General features: G+C 44.8%; 1 protein-coding gene across 5 annotated transcripts in view; it reads right to left on the reverse strand.

The window, feature by feature from the left end:
- The window catches only part of PALM2AKAP2 (PALM2 and AKAP2 fusion), a 272,587-nt gene that overhangs the window by 7,958 nt on the left and 238,377 nt on the right, over positions 1-26,252 (reverse strand). For 4 of the 5 annotated variants that reach the window (XM_068422437.1, XM_068422438.1, XM_068422441.1 and 1 more), the window contains 2 exons: positions 12,228-14,616; positions 3,720-3,898 (listed from right to left, as the gene is read on the reverse strand). In XM_068422437.1, coding sequence (XP_068278538.1) covers positions 3,720-3,898; positions 12,228-14,616 — 2,568 coding nt within the window. Of the gene's footprint in view, positions 1-3,719; positions 3,899-12,227; positions 14,617-22,156; positions 22,225-26,252 lie in introns of those variants that run through there. The other variant, XM_068422440.1, reaches the window with a different exon arrangement.

Below are 26,252 nucleotides of genomic sequence, written 5' to 3' on the forward strand. Positions count from 1 at the left end.
ATGCTTGGATCCCAGGTTTAGCTTTGCCAGCTAAACGGTAACAGGGATTAAGGCGAAGACCTCATTTCACACCTCAGGAATGCTCCAGTCCTGGGCAACAGCTCCCATGCTTTTAATTACAACCCCTCCCATGCCAGAAATCTCAACTAAAATCCAAGGGTTAGAAAATCAGCCACACAAATATTTGTTGATGAGAGATAAGAAGGAACATCCCACACGCACATTTGCATCCTGTTTTTGATATGAAACAGCACTGGCACACAGCATGAAAATGCAAACTGCAGCACCAACATGCACTTGGAATCACCATGCAAGAGGAAGCAAAAATAAATAAGCAGTTGAAAAGTACCTCAGAAGTAACCTTGCTAGACAGTAATTTACAGGTGTACTGGTAGAAAGGGAAAAGACCAGCATTAGTACATTGAACAAGCATGTTATAACTAGGAAACGAGAACAAAACAAAGAAATTGCAAGAACTGGCACATCCCAGAGTATAGGATTTCAAGCAACTAGGTGTCATGAAAAAAAGATCAGTCAGTTTACATTTTTTTAAATGACGTTGCTTGGCCAGTCTCAGACTTTTTTACCATCAGTGCTTGACCCGTTTTCTTGCTGCTGCTTTTTCGCTTTTTCTCACCTGTTGAAACCTCTACTCTAACACATCCTCTTTGGAAGAAAACGCCCCCTCACCTGAGCAGTGAAGTTCTTCCAAGAGCAGATGCGCTTGATTTGCCCTCTGTCTCTGAAAGGCAAAACCTGCAAGCCCTGGCCAGAGCGGCTGCGTTGTAGCCACTGAAGCCAGACACAGAAGGCAGTGATGTTTGAAGGAGAGGCAGGGCAGATGTCCTACTGAAACCACCCTCCTGCCTTCTGGTTTTTCTTATGTAGGGAGAAACTGAAGCTCCATACATCAGTACTGCTGGTGTGCTCAGCATGTGGCAGGGAGTTTCCATGGACATCAAACCTCCCCACAATCCCATTCAGGAGACTGTGGCTGCTGCCCTCTGCCCCTGCAGCAGCGCTGGCTCAGTGCAGCCTCAGGTGCCACAGCACCCTGACTGCTCCCAGAACCCCAGGCAGTCTCTGGTTCCCCTCACTCACAAAGAGCAATGATGAGCCACGTTCAGCTCTCAGGACATAATGCTCCAAGTGGCAGCTGCCTGTCTGGTTGTCAGTTACGCTCCTTCTCCCGCTATATTTCATATATTTTCAAAAACAGGCCAGTGATGTTTTGTTTCTCTTTGTTTTACAGAAATCTTCTTCCTAAGCACATGGTCAAATGTCCTGTGCTGACAAATGAAAGCTATTTATTGCTTAGCCTGGCACTTCTTATTTGAATTATCTTTCCCCTGTTAAAGGTGGGAGTTGTTTACAAAAGGAGAGCAGAAAAAGGCAGGGAAGAGAAACAAAGCACTCCTGCTGGTCCGAGGAAGCTCTCCCTGGGCTCTGCAGGACACTGCCCTCTAATAGGATTTTGGGTAGGCAGCAGCAGGAATGTAAATCTTGTTTGGCTGTATGCAATGGGCTTAGAAAAGAGGAGAACGACAACAAACCGCAACGCTGCGGGACTTCGGTGTGCACTGGGGTTCTGTAAATTCACTGCAGCCTTGACAATTCGTCCCAGAAAAGGATCCGCCCCACAAGCTCTCTGACCAGCACCAATGCTCTGGCAGTGCATCCTCGGGCAGTCAGTGCCTGGGCAGCTTTAGCAGCAGCAGACAGCCGAGCTGGCACCTGGAGCACACCTCTTCGGTCAGACACTGCCCAGACCAGTGCTCCAGTCAGGACATCAGGGCACACTTCAAACTGCAGAAGACACTACACAATTGTGGCCAACCTGCTTTCTTGGGGGCACATATGCAGGTTTGCAAACACCTGAGGAGTTGCACTCTGGCAACTGAGCAGAGGGAGTTAGGTCCAATGACACCTTACGTACCTTTTGTGTGCTACCACATGCACAACAAATGGCACATGACCAACACAGCTGTGGGAGAAGATTTCAGCCACAAGCCACCACTTCATGGGCTGGGCAAGTCACCTTTGGTCTTCATGGAGGTGGAGGAAAAGCGCAGGGTGAGTACCAGCTGAGTGTCACTTCTTTGGCACAGCAGCTTCTCCGCCGTGCTGAGGTTTCGAGCCACCAGACCGACAGACGCTCACTGCAGGACTCCCAAAGACCAGTTCTGGTTTGCATGGCAGGATTTTTATGCCCCTCAGTTTTTTAAAGTTCCTCCTGGCTTCTGCAAAGGGAGTGTGTGTGTGACACATCTCCTGCAAGCCTCTGAGCACCCTTCTGGGAAAGAGATCCTCTGGGTAGATGCCAGAAAACAGCACCCACCGGAGCAGGTGGAGCCACCCCATTTCACTGGGTGCTCTGGGGAGGGAGGGGAAACCAGAGAGCTGCTGCTTCCCAAGACGCGGCCCCAAGATGCTGCTGCGAGAACAAGGCACACCCCTGTGCATGAGCTGGCTTCCTATGTGGCAGCAGGAGCCTGGCGGACAATGAGATCTTGTTTTTCAATGGCTTCAGCAGAAGAAGGGACCAGAAAGTTTCTGGTGTGTGCTGGAAACGGATCTGTTTCCGTTTCAACGCAGCTCTCCTATGTTTTAGTTAACCAGCAGGAATGTAACAGGACCCCTCCACATTGCACTCCTGATTTTAAGTATCTTATGCTTCTGTGCAATATTCACCAGTGATGATTAAAAGCTGCCAAACCAGTGCAGTGTCCACATTACAAACCTTCACTTACTTCTATACACCTAATGAGACTCTACCTGTAACGAACGTTACTAGAAAGGCAGTTTGTTTGGAGCATGAGCTCCTTGGTGCTGGTGTCATTGGACATCTCTGGGAAACGCCTGGAGGACTGTGGCCGCTTCAGCAAACACACAACAACAACTATGTCCATTTAAGAAGTACTACACCATGCTTGTATCTCACTACCTTCTGCACCCATGGCCCACAGTGATAATGAGTCTGAATAAGAAACACCTCATTCTCTGTTGGGAAACAGGTTGTATAATGGATGCACTTGAACTTTGATACTTCCAGCTACGAAATTCTTATCTCTTCTTATTAGTGCCTCCAAGAAAGAACAACTTCGGTCAAACAGTAATGACTGAAATGCAGGCACCCATTTCACAAACTGAAATTCTGGCTGATTTTCTGTTTGTGTGGAAGAAATACAACAACTCCAGTGGGAAACAGCATGGATCCAAGTTAACTTCTGAGACATTCCCAATCCAGTTCTGCAAGGGATGGTTTCTAGGGAAGTTATCCATTTACACTGAATACTGAGCACACTGGGACAGGATTTTGGGAGTCTGCGAACACAGGCATGAATACATGCTTGATCCACAAAGTTCGAAGAGCCACTAAAATAACCCACTGGAGGGTCTTGGTGATCTGTGAATTAGCAGAGTCCACCAATTGCAGGGCAGCTACCCACTGCCCTTATTATTAATTAACTTAATTAATTAAAAAGCAACTTAATATGAGTTCCCTTTGATATCTGCAGTGATGCTCTCTTCCTCTCCATTGGCCCTCACCCTTTCATTTCAAACACACTGGCCCTTACAATGTGTTAAAATCCTTACATACCTGCAAAGTGATCTGAACAGATTCTTGGGAAATAAATATTTTTGTTGTCTGAATGTTGGTTCTTGTGAGTCATGGTCTCTATCGCAGAGAAAAAAGTGAAATGGGAAAGTGCACTTACACTGCTGTCGTCCATCCTTTCTCGTCTCTTAGTTTTGTGTGTTTCGTAATCCTCCATGAGGGTCTGCATCAGGTTCTTGGGTCGCTGGGCTCCTGCAGGCTCCTCTGCCGGTGGGTCAGTCTGTGAGACAGGACCTTCTGTGGTGGGGGATGGAGGAGGCTTGATCTTCTCTATCTTTCCTGCAACGACATGAAAAGGAACAACCCTGTCTAAGCTGAAGGACTCACAAGTTGTTTCCAAAAGACGACAGCTGGAGAAGAACTTTCAGCAGGGTTTGAATGAAGAAGCAGTTCGGAATGAAGTTTATGAAACAATCTGGTAAATCAGCATGGTCATTGGCTTTTGAAACACACTGTCTCTTCTTGAAAAGCACTACACCAAAACACTATAAAATCTTTTTTCAAAACCTAGAAGAGTTACTAAACAATACACTGCAAATTTAACCCACCACCATTATTTACAGTAGTATCTGGCTGAATTACCCCTGTCCCCACCTACAAGACACATTTCAGTGATCTGGAAATGTTTGTAAGATTTTGGAAAACTGCAAGATTGCTTTTTTTCTAGCTCAGACAATACAACACACAGGATGCCACCAATGTCCAAAGAAGGCATCTGGTTAAGCAGTGCTGGCTTTTTCTCTTCTTCCAGTGCTTTTCATCTGCTTTGTAAGGGCGAAAGACTTTGGGTTGGTCCCTGATGCTGCTCTTCCCTGCAGCTGTTTCCTGCAAGTTGCAGAAGGTGCTCCTGGAGGGAACAGCTGTGGCAGACAAGGATGGGGTCTCCGTCCCACACACCCCACGTTCAGACGGGGCCCTTCAGTCTCCTGCTGGGAGGTAAGTCAGAGAGAAGTCAGGCTGCTCTCTGGCTAAGCCCATTTCACCCAGGGGAGCCTGTTTGAGGCAGCGACCCCAGCTGAAGAGCTGGGTAAAAGACAGGCCAGAGCAAGGAGACCACTGCCATGAGCTGCAGGAGAGCTCTGTGGGTGGACAACCCATGCTTCTCCAGGGAGGACAGCCTGCATTTCTCATCACCAGGTGCTGATCTGGGGTGAGCCACCCACCTTGCCCCAGTGGGAAGGATGAGGACAATGCTGGCAGGTCGTGGGAATAAGGTGCAGGGGTCCTCAGCTATGACTGGAGAAAGCAATGCTGAACCAAAATCAGGTTCCTTTTTCCACGGCAGAGCAGCTCTTTGAAATAAGATGGTTCAATGGATGGGAAATTAAAAAAGGAGGAAAAAACCCATTCCAAACCCCTTACAAATAAGTGAAGTAACCAGAAGGATCGTACAGATTTTCATGAAACTTCCTGTTACTGAGGCAAATTAAAATCCTAGCTGCTCCTCCAAAAAGCATCATGACAGTCGTAAGCCACCAGAGAGCAGCCTTGAAACGTCCTGTAAGAATCAGCAGGCTTTATTCTTGATGGGAGAAGTGAAACCTGAGTTGACACTGCAGAGGTCTTTCATAAGAAATCCCCTTGCTGAGCTTGTTTCATTTCTGACCAGTACGGAAAAACCCAGCATCACTAATTTCTCATTACAGGCTTAGCTTAAGCTGGCTGGTGCAGGGATGAAGCTGGGAATTCATCCCCCCTAAACCACCCCACCCCTCCAGAGACTGGAGGGGGGAGTTTCCATGGGCCCAGGTTCTCCTCTGGGTTGCACCAGCACTAGCTCCACAGACAACCAGAGTTACACTGCCAAAGCAGGGGCCAACAGCAGGTCCTGAGCTGCCCAGCTGCACCCATGCGTGACAGCTTGGACTGCTCAGCAGGAGAGCGTAAGAACAACCGTCACCTTGCCCATTAGGTCCAGTGGGTAAAAGACCTGATTAATGGTCAGATACTTTGCTGTATTACTTCATTCTTACACTAATAATAACTGCCTTGGACATATGCAAGTAATGCAGGAAGGATCAGGCTTCTCAGATGTCTGCCCTTTTGTGCTTTCCCCCAGCGATGCTGACTATCACAGGATGCTCAGACATCACACCTGAAAAGAGCTCCTTCCACCCCACTCCCCCTGGAAAACAACGCGAACAGTAGGCTCTGGGGATCAGCATTTTAGAAAGGAGATATCTCCAAGCAGATACATCCTCCCTGGATAGAAGGTCCATTAATTTCCGTATTGTAGCAGCAACCCTGCAGCAACATGCAACTGCAACACTTACAAATACCTTAAGGGCAGGTGTCAAGAGGATGAGGCCAGACTCTTCTCAGTGGTGCCCAGTGACAGGTCCCGGGGCAATGGGCACAAGCTGAAACATGGGAAGTTCCATCTGAATATGAGGAGGAACTTCTTTACTTTGAGGGTGACAGAGCCCTGAAACGGGCTGCCCAGGGAGGTTGTGGAGTCTCCTTCTCTGGAGATACTCAAAACCTGCCTGGATACGACGCTGTGCAGCGTGCTCTGGGTGAACCTGCCTTGGCAGGGGGTTGGACTAGATGATCTCCAGAAGTCCCTTCCAACCCCAACCATTCTGTGATTCTGTGATTCTGTGATTGTGTTCTGGGCATGCTGGGCAGTGTCACCAGGAACAGTGTCACAGTTCCCTTTTCACGAATACAGAAGCCAAGGCAGAAACAAGATTTGCCCAGAGCAACACAGTGGCTTCTTGGTTTGTATCCACAAGAAATTACGTTTATACAAACATTTGCTCTGTGTAAGTGTTTGAATTCCACTAAAAACTCAGGAATTCACAGCGTCATTTTAACTACTTTTCCCACAGGAGTAAGTGTCTCTTTCAAGCTCCCAAAAATTTTTTGCGGACAGGTAGGCAGGTGGAAGAGAGAGATCCTACTAGTGACAACAGTGGCAGAAAGGCAAGCAACCAGCACAACCTTCAGTGAGGTTGTGGTTAGATGATGGAGTGTCTGAGGCTTCAGGACTCTCAGAACAACCACAGAAAAACTCTGTGAACCTGATCCATGCCCACACCTAATGCACACAGCAAGGACCACTGCTGGTGGTCCTTGCCCAAATCCAAGCTGAGTAATAAAGGAACTGTGCTCTGACTCAAATGGAAACAGGGTCACACTTGTGGGATACCAGCAAAAACTGCAGCCTGATGGTCACACTTGCAAGTTAACAGCAGTTATCAGCAATGTATTCCCCTCCAGGGGAAGGTAGTCCCCTGAGGTCACCTTTAGAGCTGCTGCAAGATATTGAGTACAGGCTATAGCATCCCAAATCTTCACCTACACATTCACATTTCTCTCCTCTTTCAAAGGGACTCCAACAAATATTCTGTGGCTTCAGTTCTGGTGATGACTCTCTCCACTCTCTGGCTTCAGGGATCTAGTAGGATGCTCCTGGAATTTGATTTCTCTTAATTTCTTGCCTCTTGTGCTATCTGAGGCAGGCAGGAGCTGCTCCTATGGAGAATGCTCTTTCTCAGCCCTTGGGGAGGGGAAGGGAAAGCTCAGGGAAGGAGCAGCTGCTGTTGTGTCCCAGTCTGGTGTCTGCAAGACATCACCTGACACCTCTCTGCAAAATCAAAGACATGTAAGATCTGGCCATAGATTAGCTTTCTCCTAACCAAAACCTCTGCACAGCTCTGGGGAGGGGTTGTGATGGTGACTTATTCACCCCATGGAGCCTGATGGGTGTCCAAGCACTTGCTGCAAGCTGAGTAAGGATGCTCAGATAATTTACTGCAATATCAAGAAAAAAGAGTGACCAAGGGGAGGCCCTGGGACAAGGGCCTGAGGCACCACTAAGTAACCAGCGGGTACCAAGAGCCATCATGTAATGTTAACTAAGGTACAAAGGAGGTGAGAAGAATGGGGCTTCACACAAGTAAAAGCAACAATACTACAAATGCTGTTGGCATTTTTTAAGACATCTGCACAGCAGAGAAAACTTTTCAAAGTAAGGTATTTCAGCAAGACACATTGTTTTAGGAGACTAGTCTGTGCTGAAGTCACGTGGAGCCTCATTACCACTCCAGGTGAAAGCTGGGCTTCTTTGGTCTTCTTGAACACCAAGTGAGCAACACGAATATGCAAACACACAAACAAGCAAACATTAAAAAAAGAACCTCTCGAAGATTCTCTCGCTTCATAAACATTCTCCACTAGGGAGGGAATAAGAGAGCAAATGACAAATGAGCTGGGTTAGCATGCTGTGAAGGCACTCCTGGAGGTGTTCAGAAAATGAGTGATGAGCACTCCAGAGGAATCCTTGAAGAGAATGATGAACTTTGCTTTTTTCATACCGGTGCTTACGAAGGAGTAAGGAAACTGTATCTTCCATTAACTCAGACGCTTCATTGCTGCTCTAGCCTTTCTCAAAATTCTCTTTTAAAAACCAGGGGTTCATGCATATGTATTATACTCAATCCTTATTCTTTACATGGATACAGAGCATTAACAATTTTGCGATGGCCACAAATATTAAAAATATCTTGCCTCAAAGTTTCTGCTTCTCCTCCCACTGTACAAAAAGTATCTCCAGGCTGCGGCTGAACCTAAGAAGTTTCCTTAATGTAGGTATTTACTAGTGAAAAATGGAAGTGGAAAATGGTTTACAGGCTGAAGTGGCTCCTCTGACAGAGGCTTAAGCTCCACAGCTGTCACTCAGGAGAAGACAGCAAGGAGAAGAAAGAAGATGAGAGCACACACGTGTCCCTCACTATCTGGAGGCAACAGTTACCTGAAATTTAAAGGTACCTGATCACGCCCATCTCTAAACTGCAACTCCTTCTCCGGGCTTTTGCCATCCACTGAAATTCTCTCATCTAGCTCATCAGCTGAGGACAACAGACGATGACTGCTTGGTGGGCAGCTCTCCCAGATGTGCATGCTGATGGGTCTGAGCACCTGCAGGTAAGTGCAGGGAGTGCAACATGCCTTCTGCCTCACCTGGCAATGCTTTGGTGACAAACACCAAAAAGGCTGATGTGGCAGCTTCAGGACAGCTTCTCCAGGCATAGCTTTTTGTATTAGGGATTTCCCCATGCCTCATCACGAGTCAGCAAATATTCACAATGGGTTTCTCTCCAACAGAAAAGCCTTCACTGAACTAAGACCCTTCAGGTAATGATTTTCACACCTCCTTTGATGAACAGGACGATTCGAGCCAGGCACTACAGGAAGTTGGACACAAGTTCTTCATAGTCTAAGTACTCCCAATAAAAGAAACATGGGAATTACACCACCAAACCTACACTGGATCCTCTCATGTCACACACTCATCATCCTGTTCAAATAAACTATCAAACAGCCCCAACTGCTCTACCCAGGAGGGATGGTGTACCACCTGCGCATTGTAGGAGAAAACCACTGGCTTGCTATGCAGCTGCTCAACACCTCACCAAGTGCAGCAGGTGCTGCAGCAAAACAACACAGGAAATGTTCAGATTTAAATACAGCTCCACAAACATTTTGGGATCCATGATGACTCTCCATTTAGCTATGCTCAAGCATTTTCTTTTTCGTCTTTCTTGGGTTTCCTCATGCAGGAAACCCCACTTTTTTGGGAAAGGACTTTGCATAGGTTCTTCCCTTCACCTTTCCAGGAGTACCCTGGAGAAAGCCTTGTCCTGTGTGCACACAACATGTAGTCATCGTTCCACTGAAATTACTCTATGTCTTCAGTGATCTGAAATGGGTTAAAAGGCTGCTTTGAAGCACCCCAAACAGCTTTAAAGGATACTTGTTAGCAGTGCAGAACTATGTTACTAGGGACCACACTGGCTTGTGCTGGGTGGTTGGCAGATGCCAAGTTTAGTGTTATGATCAGTTGTATGAAAGTTGTATGTCAGGGTGGCAAAAGCAGCCTGTTTGCTATCTAAAGTAATTAGCAGTTATTTCACACATACACCCACACGAACTGTGTTAATCTTCCACACTTCAGTCAAAACAGCAGTTCAGTTCACTGCAGCACTTTTTTGTGATTTGTGTTTCTGTTACCCACATAACGATGGCTCAAAGCAGTGAAGTGGGGCAGGAGTAATAAATAACCAGGGACCACCAGGAGTCCTAATAAAGCTACTCTGCCTCGTCCACTATCAAAAAGCAACCCGACAGGCAGGCCATTGCTAATTAAGTTAATTACTCTACCTCCTCAAAAGACTTCTGGTGAGTTTACACTTCCCCACTTAAGGATTAGCAACAGATTTTTCAAATTTAGTCTTGACCCCCTAATCCCTTTCTGCTGAGGTATCCTAATGTTAAAAGAAGAGTGCCAATTCTTTCTTTGGGAAAGGCAACTTGGTGACAGAAGTACCTCTGTTTCTTCTTCTTTTTCTTCTTCCTATTATTCTATGTGAGAGTAGATATTCAGATTACAATATCAGACATGTTCTACAGCATATTCCCTACTGCACCTTCCACAAGCAGATTTTCTTTTCTGCTCTGTAAATGAACTCTGTAACTGGCCACAATGAAGCTTTACAGCCAGATTTTTTTGCCTCCGCTGAATCACCTTTTGCCTCTGTTTTTGTAAATATTGAAAAGATACTGTAAATATTAAAATAAAAGGAAAGTTGCTGCAATCTTCCAAGGGATTGCATGGTATCTCTTATCCCTGTTTTTAAGGATGCCTGCAAGCTTTAACTGCAACACAGTTGGCTAAAGGGACCACAAGGATGAGCTGAGGGTATGTACCCTGCAACGCTAAGGGTGCCAAGCTGATTTCCACAAGCTGAGAGCTCTGCTGAGCACATCCGCTGTCTAGAAAGCACTGAAAGCAGAAGATTTAAGAATGACTTTGGCAATGCTCTTTGTGGTTTTTTTGATCAATGACATCCTTACACATTGCAACATATTCATCTTTTCCTAAAAATTAATTCTTTGCCTTGTCACCAGCTGCAAATTGCAGTAGCTTGAGTCACTGGCTAGTAAGATTCCAGTTTTCTTTCTTGAACATAAGGCAGTTGGACATTTAAAGGAAACTGGAATGATTCATTATAAATATAAGTTTATCATTCTCACTAAAATGTAATTTACAGTGAACATTTTAACATCAGACACAAAGTAAATGCCTTGCTGTGTAGAGAAACAAGAATGAGAAGTACACTGTTTTCCCAGATGCTCCGTTAAAACAAGCATTAGTGTCAGCAGTCCTTCCAACATCACTTACGAGTAAAAAGCAACCATTATTTGGCTCATTTTGAGCACTTGCAGTTAGAGATGATGGTGTTTGTGAGAGTGGTCATGAGCACACCTTTACACGAGTCCCCCTAGCTGATGTCTACAGTGCCTTGTCTCTTCACATCTTGTCAGACATTGCTCAAAACACCTCGGTTTACCGACACTCCCTATCAAATATGTGGTTCTGTAAGAGTAATAACAACAGCACTTCAAAGAAATTTTTGACATCTGCTACATTTTTTGGCAGGAAACATGGGTTAAAATAATCCTCTTTGCAGAAGAAACAAAACCAAGTATTAGCTATTTATGCGCTGCATAACACTCCAAGTTCACAATCAGACTGGGTACTGGACTAAATCCAGACCTTATTCAAGTTTGCCATGACTTTCAAAAGAAAAGGATTACCCTGCACAATTTTTGGAAGCATCACTGGCTCAGATATACACCAGTGGAAATAAGGACGGAATTTAAGTACTCTGGGTAAAATTAATAATTCTTCACAATGATCACTGTTAATAAAAACCTCTAAGTACTTGCAAAGCATATGTAGGTCTATATTCATAAAAATCCTACACAGAAATAAGCCTGGCATGTGTTTCTGGTTTTTTTTAGGGTTTTTTTATGTTATATTAAGAAGGCACGAGTGCTTGATTTTATTTTTTGAAAAGAGGAAGGAGGAGATATGCTGTAACTGTTGTGAATGTCACCACAAGGACCCAGAAGCTGATCAGTCAGAGGAGGACTTCTACTGAATCTATTAAGCATTTCATCTGTGACACCTGTTAGATCCAGTAGCGAATGACACCAGCTGAAATATATGGCAACTCACAGCTCTAGAGATCTTTTTACCAAAGTTCATTAAGAAGACCAAGAAATACCTGAAAACAGAAAGCAAGATAGACACACACAAAAAGAAATCTGATGCAGAGCCCAAAAATCTGTAAATCCCCACTATCTTCGTACTTCCTTAATGACGTGTGAGAGAACAGAAAGCCTGTTAAAAAAGGCTTTGTATGTTTGTCTTTCAAACAGCCACACAGCTGCAAAAACTGCTGCTGTCCTTCCTTGTGATGATCCTAAATTTCAGTGGGTGGTCTGAGCAGCACAGCAATAGACATGTCATGCTACAACGTGGCAGGGGATGAACAGAGCGCAGGGTTTCCTAATGATGATCAGCAGGGTATGTAAGTTACTTCCGCACTACATTTGGGAGAAAACAAGAACGTCCTCAGGCGTGCTCTGGTCAGAAAGTTGGGTTGTCTCATGTGCTCCTCCTGCCTGGGCAGACGAAGTCATGACAACCCTCTTGTCCCCTGCAAAATGACGTAATCGCTCAAAAATGACATTAAACCGAATCTGACCTGAGCCGACAGTCACATTTCACTTCCCCTCTGATGCTTCGGGCTCTTACCTGGGGCAGTTTTGTAAGACACGGTTCTGGTGGGCATGGGTGGTGCGCTCTTCATAATAGGGCTTGGTGCCAGCTGCAGACCTTGCCGCTGCCTCTTCAGCTCCTCTTCTCGTTCCTGGGCAGCTCTGATCTCTTCTTCTATCATCGACAAAGTCCGCTGCTTCCTCGACCGTAACTTGAAAGGTCCCACAGTCACTTCAGGCTCCCGCGTGGCCAGGATGGAGGCGGTGCTCCTCAGCTCAGCTGCCTCTGAATACTTGCTGAAATAGCTGACTTCGTGCCTATTTTCCTCCACAAGGAATGGCTGGCTGGCTGAGTACACGGACAACTGCTGCAAACTCTGCCCTTCCCTGAGTCCTGAGTCTTCCTCTTTTGAAGTCTTTGGTATGGTGTCCCTTTTTTCTTGAACAGGTGAAGACACCTGGGGTGGCTCAAACATTGGGTTCTGCTGCTCCTTGGAGGCTGGAGCTGGCCTGGTGGTGGCTGGCTGCTCTTTGACCAAGGTCTCCTTCTCCCCTGTGTTTTCTACTTCCTTGCAGTTTGCTTTATCCGCCTGCTCGGCTATGGCTTGTTGGATGGCGTTTTGAACCAGCAGGCCAGCGTGGTACTCCAGCTGGTCGTCAATCAGCATGGAGTCTGCCAAAGCGGAGGAGGGTGAGTCACAGCCTGGGTCACTGAACGACTTGGAGATGCCTTCATCCCTGCACTCCGCCGGAGTGTCGGCCTGCGGGGTCTGTGGCAGTGAGAAATCGGCCAGTGAGCTTTCCTGCAGGGCACTCATGGTCTCATTGGAGGCACCACTGTCACTGACGTTATCCATGCTGAAGTCATTGGAAAGGGTCTCCAAGACGGTGGTATCCTGAGACCTGACAGACAACTCATCCAAACCGGAGTCAAGCTCCTCTGGAGGGGAAGAGGCGCTGGCTGACTTTGGGAACTGGTCTAGTACGCCCTGTCCATCATCCTTCACCACTGTGAAGACTGCTCTTGCACTCATGAATTCTCCATCCTCCGCCCACAGTTTTGAGGCCTGTCCGGCTCTGGGGCTATCACTGCACGGTAACTCTCTTACTGGGTCAGCAGTGGTAGTCTGAGCACTTGTATGATCTTCTGAGGTACAGGAGATCTTCTGTGCTTTGACAACAGTGGCATTGTTACCCTCAAGTTGTCCTGTTTGCCCACACACTGAAACAGGTCTTGTCACAGAGGACAGTGGCCTGTCTACATTCGGAGAATTGAGGCTTTTGTAGAAAGGTTTGATGGAGAAAATTTTGGGTGTTCCAGACCGCCTTGGTGGGGCCTGACCCTGAGATGGACCTGAATGCTCCATCAGCTGGAACTGCTTTCTGGCAGCTGAGAAGTCTATTTGCTCTGTGACAATATCCTCTTTCTTGATATTGACTGGCTCTGGTGGTATAAAGGAGCAGCTGACCTGTTTGGGGGATGTTGGTGTTACCCCTTGCTGCTGCTGCCTCTCCTTGCGCTCCTTGTACTTCTTGTGGGACTCCAGATGCTCTTCATCCAGTTGATCCTCCAGGGTCTTCTCCTGGGGAGGATTCCACCATTTGGAGGCAATGTTGGGGTTTTTCTTGACAGCCTGACTTTTAATGAGTTCTCTTCTTTCCTTTTCAAGTTCCATCATTTCCTCTGATGGTCTCACTTTGCGGACCCTGTATTTTTCCTTCTCTTCCTCATCTTCAAAGAGCTTTGAGGGCTTTTTGTCTTCATGGAAGGCTCGAAGTTCAAACTTAGCCTCTTTCTTAAGGGTAGTAAGAGTTGTTTCTCCATCCTTAGAGGATCTTCTAGAACTGTTCGAAGAAGCGGGACTTCCTGGCACCTTCAGACTCTCCCTAGTATCTTCTTTCAGTCCACCCAAGGAATGGCCATTAGATTTCAGGTTCTCCTCTGTTACGCTAGCTTCATGTGGTTCAACTACCACAGGTGCCTGCTTGTCGGCTACATTTTCTTCCCTTTCACTGGGTACTGAATCATTATTGACATTAACAAATGTTCCTGAGCCATCCATAGAGACTGCACTTGGTTCAGGGGAAGATGTCCCATTAAAGGTATTATCTGCAGCAGAATCACAGCAATTTGCCTCCAGCACTTCATCTAGGTATCTGATCTCTTTAGCAACTTCACTGTCCAGAGATTCGTGCCTGTCCTTAAGTCCATTGTGGCTGGCAGCAGGGGAAAAGAAGTGGGTTGGATTGTCTATGGGATGTGGTGAAGCCACTGTGGTGATGCTTTTATGTTCAGAAACTGGAACTTCAATTTCCATTTTCTCTTCCTTTGTAGCAAGCACAGTAGCTGGCTCCAAGAAATTGGCACAGTTCTGGTCTCTGTTTTTTCTCAACCTGATGTCATCCTCAGGGATTCTGGAAGATTTCTAAAATAAAAGAGAACAAAACTATGATGAAGTCCTACAAACCAACATTTTATTTTTTGCAGAGTAAACACCATCTGGAAAGCAAATCCTACCACTTCTTAAACTTGAGATTAAAGCAGCCCCTCAGAGTGTGGGAAGGCAAGGCAAACCATTAGCACCAAAAATAGAAAGTTACCTTACCATAAGCTGGACAAGGCACTAAAACAACAACAACAAACTTTCATTTAAGTATCTCCCATCTGCTCACCATCCTCACTTTGTCATTATTTCATGTCTGTGTCCTGATCTGCCACTAAAAATGAGCTTTGGATTTCCAAGTTACTAATGACTTGGCAGTTTAGGTTCTTCAAAGGTTTGCACATGCAGCACACAACATCTATCACCTTGGTATTTTATAAATGCTTTCCGCATCTAAAGGAAACCTCATAATGCTTCTACAGATGAAAAGTATTACTGCCCTCATTTTGCAGAACAGATGCTAAAATGTAGGAAGAGAGGCGATTCATCCCAAGTTAGGAAAAAGGATGTGGCAGCAGCAGGGAATGTTAATTTCTCAGTGGATCAACCCTGGTCACCAAACACATGGTAGAATTACATGGTCCTGGAAAGACACGGGGTCTTTCTCCAGCCCACATGGAAACCCACATACAACTGGACCTGGGAGACAGGAAGCATTTGCAACTCCCATGGCATGAAGACCACCACAAGGAGCATGAAAGGGATCAGAGTCATGGCCTCCTCCCTCCCACTGCTTTGATCTGCAGTGCAGATGCACTGGATTCATATTTTTCCCTGATGTGTTGCCTCTGCTCGCAAGGAGGGTATTGAAAGAAACACTATTTATGATCTGGTATGGGCAGGTTTTACCCATCAAGCAGCCTACTGAACTTCCCATGAGTAAAGTCTAAAGGAACTTTTGATTAAGCTGGTAACATGTCAGTGAATTTCTCAATAATTCTTTACTGCTGAAAGGCAAAAAAAAAAGGAAATACCAGAAGAAAAGAAGAGGGCATTTTCAACACTGTGCTTCAAAAAGAACTTGCTAACTCTTGTTAACTCTTCCTAACTCCTGACAACCAGAAGTGACACATCTATTCACTTTGACTAGCATTTTAAAGAGAAACTTGATATCTGAGGTCTCCGGCTCCCTTTCCACGTCTGTTTCTACGTAGTACAACTGCTGAGACATGGGTTTGGGAAGCAAATGGCACTGATCAAAGCCTGTGAACTCAGTGGTCACCCAACAAGGGCACCTTTGTCTGCTAGTCACCCCCGTCCTTGCTGTGCCTGCTAGTCACCCCCGTCCTTGCTGTGCCTTATCCTGCATGCTATTAATACACACTGCAGCAACAGATGATCAGCTATGAGCACAATGGCACTTACCAGTGACCTGAACAATCACATTGCCTCTGGGTTTATACAGGCAGTAAAACGCATTTGACACACCTTAAGGAATTATGTTCAGCCAGCCAGAAGACCTCTCTTTCTAAAAGCATTCTTAAAGAGTTTTCTGTCCGATTATGTATTTGTACACACTTAGAAGACAATGTTGGCTTCAGTCATTAGATATTTTCTCCTTAATTGTGCTTAAAGATTGGGAAAAACCTTTAAAAACGAATGAACAAAAAACCTGCTTTTGTCTATATATTTTACTTAACACACTTCACTGGTTCTACTTGCATTTCACTTCCTGTTGAACCTAGAAATTCTCCAGCCGATGTTTCTAGCGCTGCTTTTCTTAAAGCATATTACGTTTTTCACCATTTGAATATCTAAGCATGGCCAGTTTCTTCTTTAGTCCTATTAAGGATATATTCAAGAAATCAGATGTTCTGCAAACAAATACAGAACAACTAGGACAAAAAGTCCTTACTTTTTTGAGGGGGCACAGCAGGAATGAAAGAATAAACTTTCTTTTAACCTGAAGGACAAGAATTGCTCTTGACTTGCCTGCATAACTCGAGGTATCATGACGCAATGGGTACTCAGGTGGCAGGACTAAGAATGCAATACCTTTCTGTTATTTGGGTTTAAATCTCCCCTGCCTGACTTGCTGGTGTAGAATGGGGGATGTTGCTACCTGGAGCAGTCTGTGCAAAGGCACATAAGTGTCACTGCAGGACTGCTGGCTGTCCCCTTTCACACAAACCATGAGTATGCCACAATGCTCCTGCCAACATTTGCTTCCAATCAGACAGATCAAAGCCACTAGTGACGTTCGTAGCTAACTACATGTCTTCTGCAACCGCAAGAACACATCTTCAATGGACACAAAAAATCAGGTAACGAAGCTGTGCCGCCCAGCCACTGAAACACATCTCCCTGCAGAGCCAAACCAGAGCCAAAGGGCCCCCCAGTCCTATGTTTCTAGTACCTCCATGCCACGGAGCTGGGAATATGCCCCCAATTGTCCCAGAGACCACATTCGCTAAAGCACACCTACTTCCATCACTGCTTTAATGTATGAACCATTTCAGATCATACCATGTTTGGGTATTCAAGTTAGGGAACAGAACCACGGGCGCAGTATTTTACCGATTTCTTAATGAGTAAGAGACCATCCTCTCATCATAGCTGCAATTTGTAGCTCACAATTAAGGCACATACACGTAACTGTCTAATCAGGGCATGCATTTGACAGTATGTAATTCTGAAAGTGCATGTGTCTGTGCAATTAGTGTGGCACGTGTAATTATGTAGCAGAACAGACAATTACGCAGTAAAACCTATAAGGAAATATTGCTACATATGGGAGGGAGCCTTTCTTTGCCAGGGATTAGTAACTGAGCAAGAAGGAGGGCTCCCAGCAGGGCCAAGAAGCCAGGGAGGAATGGTAGGGGAGGAAAAAAAATACGATTGAAAAAAACACCCAGTTTTTCCCTCAATACATTCTGTCAGAATCTGGGGACAATTTCATGAGGTCATGGCAATGCAAGTATGGTCCAGACACTCCTGTGAGGAGCAGAAGTCAGTCTGCTGGTGAATCACCTGAAGAAGATAACTGAGAAGATCGTAAGAATGGAAGTAGCTGATAAAAGAAAGCTTTTCAAGACAGTCCAGGCCAGAGAGCCTGTCCATGATAACCGGCTGGGTCTGGGAAAATGGCACACGTTGGGATGGCAATACCATGGGTGGGAGGAGGCTTGGAGGAGGAGGAGGGCGGCGGGATGCACACAGACCCCCTGCCTCAGCTGTTTGGCAGAAGGAGGTGAGCTTGCCAGGGGGGCTGCTTTTGGTCCTTGGTGATAAGTATGTACCCATAGCTTTGTACTGACAGCTTTGTGTTGCCCGCCTACAGGGAGGAGGCTTTTCAAAGCCTGCACAGTTACATAGGCCTGTAAATGGGAAAAGGGCTGCATTCAGCCCTAATTGTAGTCAGCAATACAGCGCTCACAGTGATTCCCATACACGGCTCATCTAGACCCAGATTTTTCCAGAAGTTACTGTTACATTTACACAGTCTCTGAATGTGCATTCATTTCTGTGTAAGTCAAGATGCAACTGGGTAATCAGTGTCGTTTCTACAATGCTGCTGCACTTTAGTAAACTGCAGTTATTAACAGCTTAGAGAATTATTAGCATATTTCCTCCTTGGTTGAATTCTTTGTCTACAAAAGTGTAAGTGTTTGGGCAATCAAGTCTTTTAGAAGGAAAAGAATGTGGGTGTGCTACTAGCAAGACCCAGCAAATGTACTGCCAGTGCCTTCCTTTGTTTGATGCAATGCAAAATGCACATTACAAGAAGTGGGAGGCAACCCTTCTGAGCCACATCGACATTTTTCTCAAGGAACAGTGCAGGGGGGAGGGGAGAGAAAGCAAAAGATTAAACAACTGAAAACATTTCATGGTTTAAAAAATCTAAAACAATTTCCTCATTGTGGGCTTCTACCAATCACTCCAGCCAAGTTTCAGAACAGCTTTTGATGCTGTTGGTCTCCTGGCGTCATTAGCATTGTCGACTTTCCATTTCTTTGGGTTTCATCCTCCTTTGGAGATGTCCTGCACTGCACCTGCTTCTCCCACTGCCTGATCACTGAGCCAGTGCTTTGTTCAACTCTTTCGCCTCTGCTCTTGAATCTAACTCTTGGGCCTGCCATGCCTCTAGCAGTTTTAGTACAATAGCATAACTTAAAATTACATTTGCATATGGTTGACTGGCTAATCAATCATCTTCTCTCTCTTCGCCTACTGTCTTGGCCTGCCTCTCTGATGTCTCTTTGCAAAGGAGAAGGAACCAAATGATATATTTGCTAGGGGGTTGACTCTGGCAAACCTTCAAGAGAGTGGCTGCTTTCATTCACCTCACCCTTTTGAAGAACACAGTCGCCATCTGTGTCACAGATGCAGCCAGGCCCACGCACTGCAAAGATACAGAAATCATCTGCACCTCTGTGCTTCCAGACAGCCACCCTGTCCAGCAAGAAAACCCCTAGCCAGCGCAGGTATTGCTCCACTCTTGCTCGCAACATCAAGTATTTCTTTAGAGAAGTCATTTTACGCAGAAGAATGGTACGACATGGAAGTGTTGCAAGTCTTAACAAGCAAGGAAAGCAAAAGCAGAGTTGTACGAGGTGCTAGCACGCACCCCTCACAGCTCACGTTCACTGCCACACAACAGGTGCTCAGAAAGGTGCCACCATCCCACCCGATCCCAGATGGAAACGACAGCCAAACCACTGTGGTGGCTCCCGTCTCATGCTGGCTGGTGTGCTCCCTCTCTCCCACAGCACGCTCTCACAGGGTGGCTGCCACACCATCCGCCTCCAAAAATGTGGTGATCCCCCTCGTCACTGGAGGGACAAGAATGCTCCAGGTGGGAGCCTGTGTAGAAAGCAGTCTGAAGAAATACGCCAAACACTGTGTTGCTTTTTTTTTTTAAAACTTCCTGTTCAGGTGAGCTAAGCGAAAGCAGCAGCAGAGAAAACTTTTTAAAAAGATCTCAGAACTGGGGAAGAAAAGGGATGCAGCTGATGATGAGGGGCTCAAGGAAAGGAAGGGGATTTCTACTCGCATTACCTACAGGAACCATGCTTTTTCATTAAAAAAAAAAAAACCCTCAAAACCAAAGTGTTGTCTTCTTGCTCCTGTGTGAAAAGGTCCCATTTTTCCACACAGTATTTTTACACTGACTCCTAAGAGTTTTAAAAATACTACGAAAAGTATTGTCAAAAAAATTTACGATTTTTTCACTTAATGAAATTGGATAAAATTCAAGTTTCAGAAAAAAAAAAATCCCCAAACCCTGCTGACAAATTTTGTTGAATTTAAGACATATCAGGCATATGCTGGCACTACCTTGAGTAATTCCGTTCATAATCCTACTTGCACACAAAAAGCAAAACCTGGCCTGCTCTTCTGCAGTACACAGTGTCTTCCATACACAGATGGAAACCATTTCCAATGACTAAAATGTATTAGCGTTGAGTGACACAAGTGACATTCTCCATGACAACTCTCTACACTCTCCAGTGACTTGTCTGAGACAGGTACAATAGGCAAATTTTCTTTACGAAAAGCTAGTTTAGCTCCTTCTAAGCACTTCAGAAATCACAAGAGTACAGTCTAAAAATCAATGCAACTTCATACTACCTCCTCCTAAGAAGCAGTGGGGGGCTCTTTTGGAATACAGATAGTAATAAGGGACATGGGGAGACAGTGCCCAAACAAGTGGAGTTTTCTTGAAGAGCTTGCTGTGTGACATTTGCTGAGTGGTTTTCTGAATGTCCCTTTTTCTTCTGTCTGTTTTAGAGAAGGAGTTGTGACTGCATTTGCTCAGAAAGCATGTGAAAGTCTTTGCAATATTCTTTTTCATTCCAGCTGAGCCACAGGCTTCAGCTTGCCCACGTCACACACTATAAAGCTCTTCTATCAAATCAAAGTCCAATCTTCTTTTGCTCTTGTAACACATTAAGGATGGAGAAAAATGGCTCAAAATTATGAATACTTTAGTGATGCACATACACTGTACGGTAGGATATTTTAATGATGAGTACATAATGAATGACACCATATTTTTCCAAACATGTCTCCATAGCTTCAGTATTTTCTATGCCCTCAATGACAAACAGCTGAAGTTTTTCCTGGGCAAGCCAGCATAACCCTAACTACTTCCCACTAACTCCAAGGTATGTAAACTGGAAGCAGTTTTCTACAGGTAGGAAGTCACCTGATCCTTTATGGCTGTTATTTTCTCTTACTCCCTAAAAATATAGATCTGGTCTTTCTGTGAAGAATTTGTAACCCTAATGACAGGATTTCAACTATTGCTACAGGGGCAAGAAAAACAGGTATCTTCCTTCTTTAAATTAAATGCTTGTGCAGCTGTTGTAAATATATCAACAACCTGAAAGGCTAACTACTTTTTATGAAGTATTTTCATTCCTGCAAATCACTGTAATTGCATGAAGCACCTGCATGGACAAAGTGATTTATACAGAAATGAATATTTAGGGACAAAAGGCTGCTAACTTCTGAACGAAAAGAAATATCACGTCTGATAAAGAAAAAAAATCACAGAGGTTATTAGAGTATGACGGTTACACAGCTGGCACTAGGGAAAGCAGTATATATTCAAGTGCCGTAGACTTGGATACTACGGTGTGTGGGGCTGGTTAGCTTTGCTGTGAAAGCTCTGTTCAGTTCTACAGTAATGAAGATGCAAATCTGAAAATACAGGGAGCTGTGATTAAACTTTCATTCAGAAACTGCAGCATCGTTTGGTACTGCCACACTCCACCCCCCTAATTTTCTATCAGCATCCAGATAAGAGGATGCCCTGAAGAGCTCCAGAATAGCGTTTCACACACATGGGGAGAACTGGGAGCTCCTAGTACCAAAGAGATGAGTAAACTGGTGATAAATATGATTTCAGGTACAAGAACCTGCATTCAAAAGACCATTCTCTGCACTGCTGGCTTCTTGTAACGCAGGTCAGCCTGAAAGTGCAACTGAACTAGAGCAGTAAATGCATGCATAACAAGGCATTTTATCCAGAAAAATGTGTTTTTCTCATCACTCTCATCAGTTCAAATCCCACTCCTCATGCTCCTTTCACTTCCAAATTGATGTTTATCTCAAAATAAAAATGCACAGTTAGGTATTATTTCTTCTATTGCTTCACTCAGTTCCCTAGGACAGAATGACCAGGACAGTATACCCTGTGTGAGGGTATGGGAAATAAACCAGTGCTGCAGAGAGGCAGCACTAGACTCAAGGTCAATACAACCATATTAGCGTATTAATCAACCACAATACCGCAGATGGTTAGTGCTTTTAAACTCTGTTACACATTTTTCCTAAGGCTTACTTTTCTGTCACTTGTCTCTAAAATCTGTCTTTGCTGAAACACAAATGAATGCTTCCAACCGCTTGGATATTTGATTTACAGAGTATGTGGTGCTAAGTCACTTAAAATGGTAAATACGATCTCCTGAACCAGTCTCCAATGCTACCTAACGAAGTACAATGGTTGTCTGGAGGAAGTGAACAGCACCGCATTCAACTAACACGAGCATTACACAATTAGAAAATTGTCCACTACCTGGCAGGGAATACACGGTATGACACAGTCCTTAAGGAACAGAAGGAGAATTTCTTCTTCACAGTGGAAGTTCACAGATGAGGTCCTGTACCACGAACCGTTGCATTTGCAGTGTCCCCTTGGATAGTCTCCCCTCAGTTGCTGCTGGTGGATCCGAGCTCAGAGCTCACAGCTCTGCTGTTAGTAGCACTCTCTCACATTCAGCCTCTGGTTTGATGTTAAGTGAAAGCAGAGAAATCTCAATTGAATATGGCCAGAAACAGAGTGCCCAATATAGATACTTAGTTGAGCAGAACACGGCTTCTGAATGTATGCACAAAAAAATCACGGTTTCACAAAATGCTGTAGTTGAAATCTGCCCAACACAACGTCGAGGATGGAACAATTGCTCTGGTAAAGCATGATCTAATCCCAGCGGGGAGGGGAAAGGACGCTAAACTAAGCCTTGCTTTTAATACTCTCTAACCCATCTAGATAATGTCAGCAGAAGGAAAGGGTGACCTTTACGGTCACTTGCGCGAAAGAAGAATGAGACAAGGGGATTTCCAAAATTCTTTTCATCGGGGGCGGGGGGTTCCTGCTCCATCTGAAGAACAGAGCTACAACCCTCCTCTGTAAATGCGAGATCTGGAGAACAGTACTGGCATATCAATCATTTTGGTGCATGAGAAAGGGACCTCCTGAGGAAGGAATTTGGGTTAGGCAGAGGCAGGCAGAAAACGGAGACAAAAGGCCATGCAGTTTACTTGTTCTCTGAGCAGATCTTACGGCTGCTAGGAAAACTGTTTTAATACATTGGAGGAACAGAGATAAACCTGCCACAAGCACGAGTAGGCTTTCTGAGGTGCATTAAATTCTTTTGATGATACAGATCCTTACAGTTCTGTAAATCTTTCATAAATGGCCTGAACTGCATTTTCTGAGCAAAGACACATGATCTCTCTATGATGGAGCTCTTTCACCACTTACTTTCAAGGGCAATATAGTAGGAACTGAATGCTTTAACTGAAGCAAGCACCTACAAGCCTTCACAAACAAAGCCTAAGGTAGATTATTTTTCACTTTCTTTCACTCCTGTGCTTCACAAACACCAACTGCTGGAGATCATACCGCTTTTAACTATTTCCTAAAGCCTAATTAATACTTGCTGCACTTCTAAAGGGCATGGCTGTTCAAGATCAACCGGAGTTTGACAGTTAGGAATGATGCCACAGAGAGGGCTAAAGGAACAAATTATGCTCAGAAATGTGAAAAAAAGGCTAAACACCTATTTCTCTTTGAGAGCTATAGAAGGTTAAGAATTATTATTGATGCTTTGCCTCTACCAGTAGGACTTGTTACAGCCGCTCTCATCCACGAGGTTAAGACCCATCACAGCAAATTTTCCTTAAGCAAAGGTATGCCACGGTAACTGTGTGTGGTGCAGCATGTCTCACTCCATGGCAGCCTGCTCTGCCCAGAGCACAAAAAGCAGGACAATGTTCATGCCACTGCAGGCAGCGAGCGTTGGCAGGGTTAGAGTACCAGGGCTGAACCAGCCAGCTGGCTTGAGCACTCTACGGACTGCTTTATCCCCAGTTTTTCAAGGAAGTGGGGTTATTTTAAAGCTAGAGATCCCTAAAACTCTCTATAAAGAGAGTGCACGTAGTGGCTTTAAAAGGTCCCAATTTACAGTTACCCAAAATGTATGTTAGGTAACGTATGCTACCTCCAGACTCCGGCAAAAAGCAGATCGCTGGAACATTACCAAAGGAAAACTGAGATGACATTAAGAAAGAGGAAATCTAGCCTAGTCCTAGCTCAAAAATCACTTCAATTACATAAGTGGAGAGGGGGAAAACACGATGGTGATGAAAGGATGTAACTGAAGTCTCTGCCAATAGCTGTGTTAAGCACACGAGAGGGGAGAGAAGCCACTTCCAACAAGAGCCTGGCACGCCACCTCTCCTGAGTCACACTCTCCAATGTGTCACCACGCTCAGAGCCCATCAGGAAACCACCACATAAAAATGCTTTCACTCCAGTCCCCTTTTCCATGGTGAAAACAGCATTTGGGCTACAAGCTAGAGGTTTTACACAAGAGCCCAAACCTTGTAAGTTGGTGTAAGGTGAGTTGCAATTAGCGGGGCTCTTCCTCTAAGGGCATGCACTTAATTTAACTTTCTGGATGGTGCATGTAGAAAAATACCCATTTAAAGACACACAACCACAAAATGAAAACCACTATCATTAAATGATGAGTCCAATGTAGCCAAAATTATCAGGGAACTTTGACACACCATTTCAACAAACGGCCAGCAAATAAGTAATATTTAACAGAAAAAGCAGTGAGACTACAGGGTCTACAGAACAGTTTTGCTAGTAAGAGGCCGAATGTGTACAGTCTCTAAAAAGGAGGATGTTGCTAAATTCTCCACATGCCATTGCTGTCCCCAGGCTATAAATATGACCTACCATGTGAGTCAGGCGTTGTGAGCAGTTAGCAACTTCATCTAAGCTTTGCTCGTAACACAAACTAAGCACTACAGTCATCTCACTATCTCCCGCAGGAGAATATTTCATTGAAAGTGAGACTTGGATAGGATTTTTTCCTAATTCCTTATTTGGGAAAAAGGCAGCTGAGAAATCCCGGGGAATAAGACATTCCCTTTCAGCACCTACTACTTCCCGCCCCTCTGCCCCTGCTCCCCTCCCCTCTTCCAACCAAAGACTCATTATTCCTTCTTTTCCTGCTGAAAAGCCACTGATTAAATGACCTACAGCACATCTGGACTACATTAGGGTATTATTTGATTAAGGCATTCATCACTTGCGCTTTCAGCAAGTGGAGAATTAAGATAATGGTGGGGGAAAATGGTGTTAACTGAACTGGCTATTCCAGCTCAAACTGCTCTGCTTGAAAAGTCTGATTGCTCCAGTCCCTCAGTTGTGGGCTTTCTTCTTTCTTAATTACAGAAACTGAAATAAATATTGGTTAATTCATTTAATGTTGGCAAAGTCATTAATACCAAGTAAGCTGTTAGGTCAAAGGTTGCCGTTATCTGTATTTTTCAGACAATTTGCTATCTGATAGGAAATGCTTGCTTGGAGGTATTTTAAGCAGACATGAAAAGTCTCCCCATTAAACTGCAAGCAGCACCTTACATTGCTGTACAAACAGAAGTTTGACACGTTCCGGGTCAGGCCGTATCAGAGGAGAGGAGGAACAGACAAAAATGGCTTAACCAGATCTGCTCAAGAGAGTATTGTTTATTAGCCCACTACGCCATCAGTAACTCAGTTCTCAGTATTTGAAGCGGCTGCATGAGACTTCAGCTATGGAGTCTGTGTACCTAAAAACCAAAGCACAGGCTAGAAGGAAAGATCATGTCCTCTTGGCTTTCAGATACTTTACCCTAGAACATCCTTTGTCATTTCTCAGGAGCTGAAGAACGTGCTATCCTGGTGCATGCACAGGGGTATCAACTGAGTGTCACAGCCTGCATCAAATGCCACAGAAACCAGGAATGCTGTTTCTGCTAAATGTGACTGCCCACAGTACTAGGCTTAATTTCCTTCAGTGCTAAACAGCTAAAAGATGAAGCTGAACAGACACCCTTAAAGCCTCTTTATCAACTAAAGTTTGCTTTACAGTGTCAAGGAGGATAACACACTCGACTAGTGGGAAACACAACCCTCCAGGAAAACTAAAGAATTCAGACAAAAGACTTTGCAAATGCTGCCTAAAGAATACAGACACTGAACATGTGTGTAGTTTTCCTAGTTACCACATGCATAGGATATACAAAAGGATCTTTTATCCCGAGAACCAATATTCTACTGTATTACAGGCAAGTAAATTTCAGAAATCTCTGCCTGATGTTCACAATGATCAGACCAGCCACAGAGCGATGAATTCCACAGCCATCACAGGGGAAAAATGGTATTTTAAATACTCCTCCCGCCTATTGAATGATAAAAGCTTAACGAAGATACAAGTCACAGGTCAGAAATACTAGCTTACCCTTTCTTTCTCTGTTCCTGTAAACTCTGAAGAAAACCCCAAAAATGTCGTTTTCCACATGAGCACTCACTTTTTTTGGCTTGTTAAGTCAAA

This window comes from Nyctibius grandis, chromosome Z, assembly GCF_013368605.1.
Source record: "Nyctibius grandis isolate bNycGra1 chromosome Z, bNycGra1.pri, whole genome shotgun sequence".
Taxonomy (NCBI): Eukaryota; Metazoa; Chordata; class Aves; order Nyctibiiformes; family Nyctibiidae; genus Nyctibius; species Nyctibius grandis.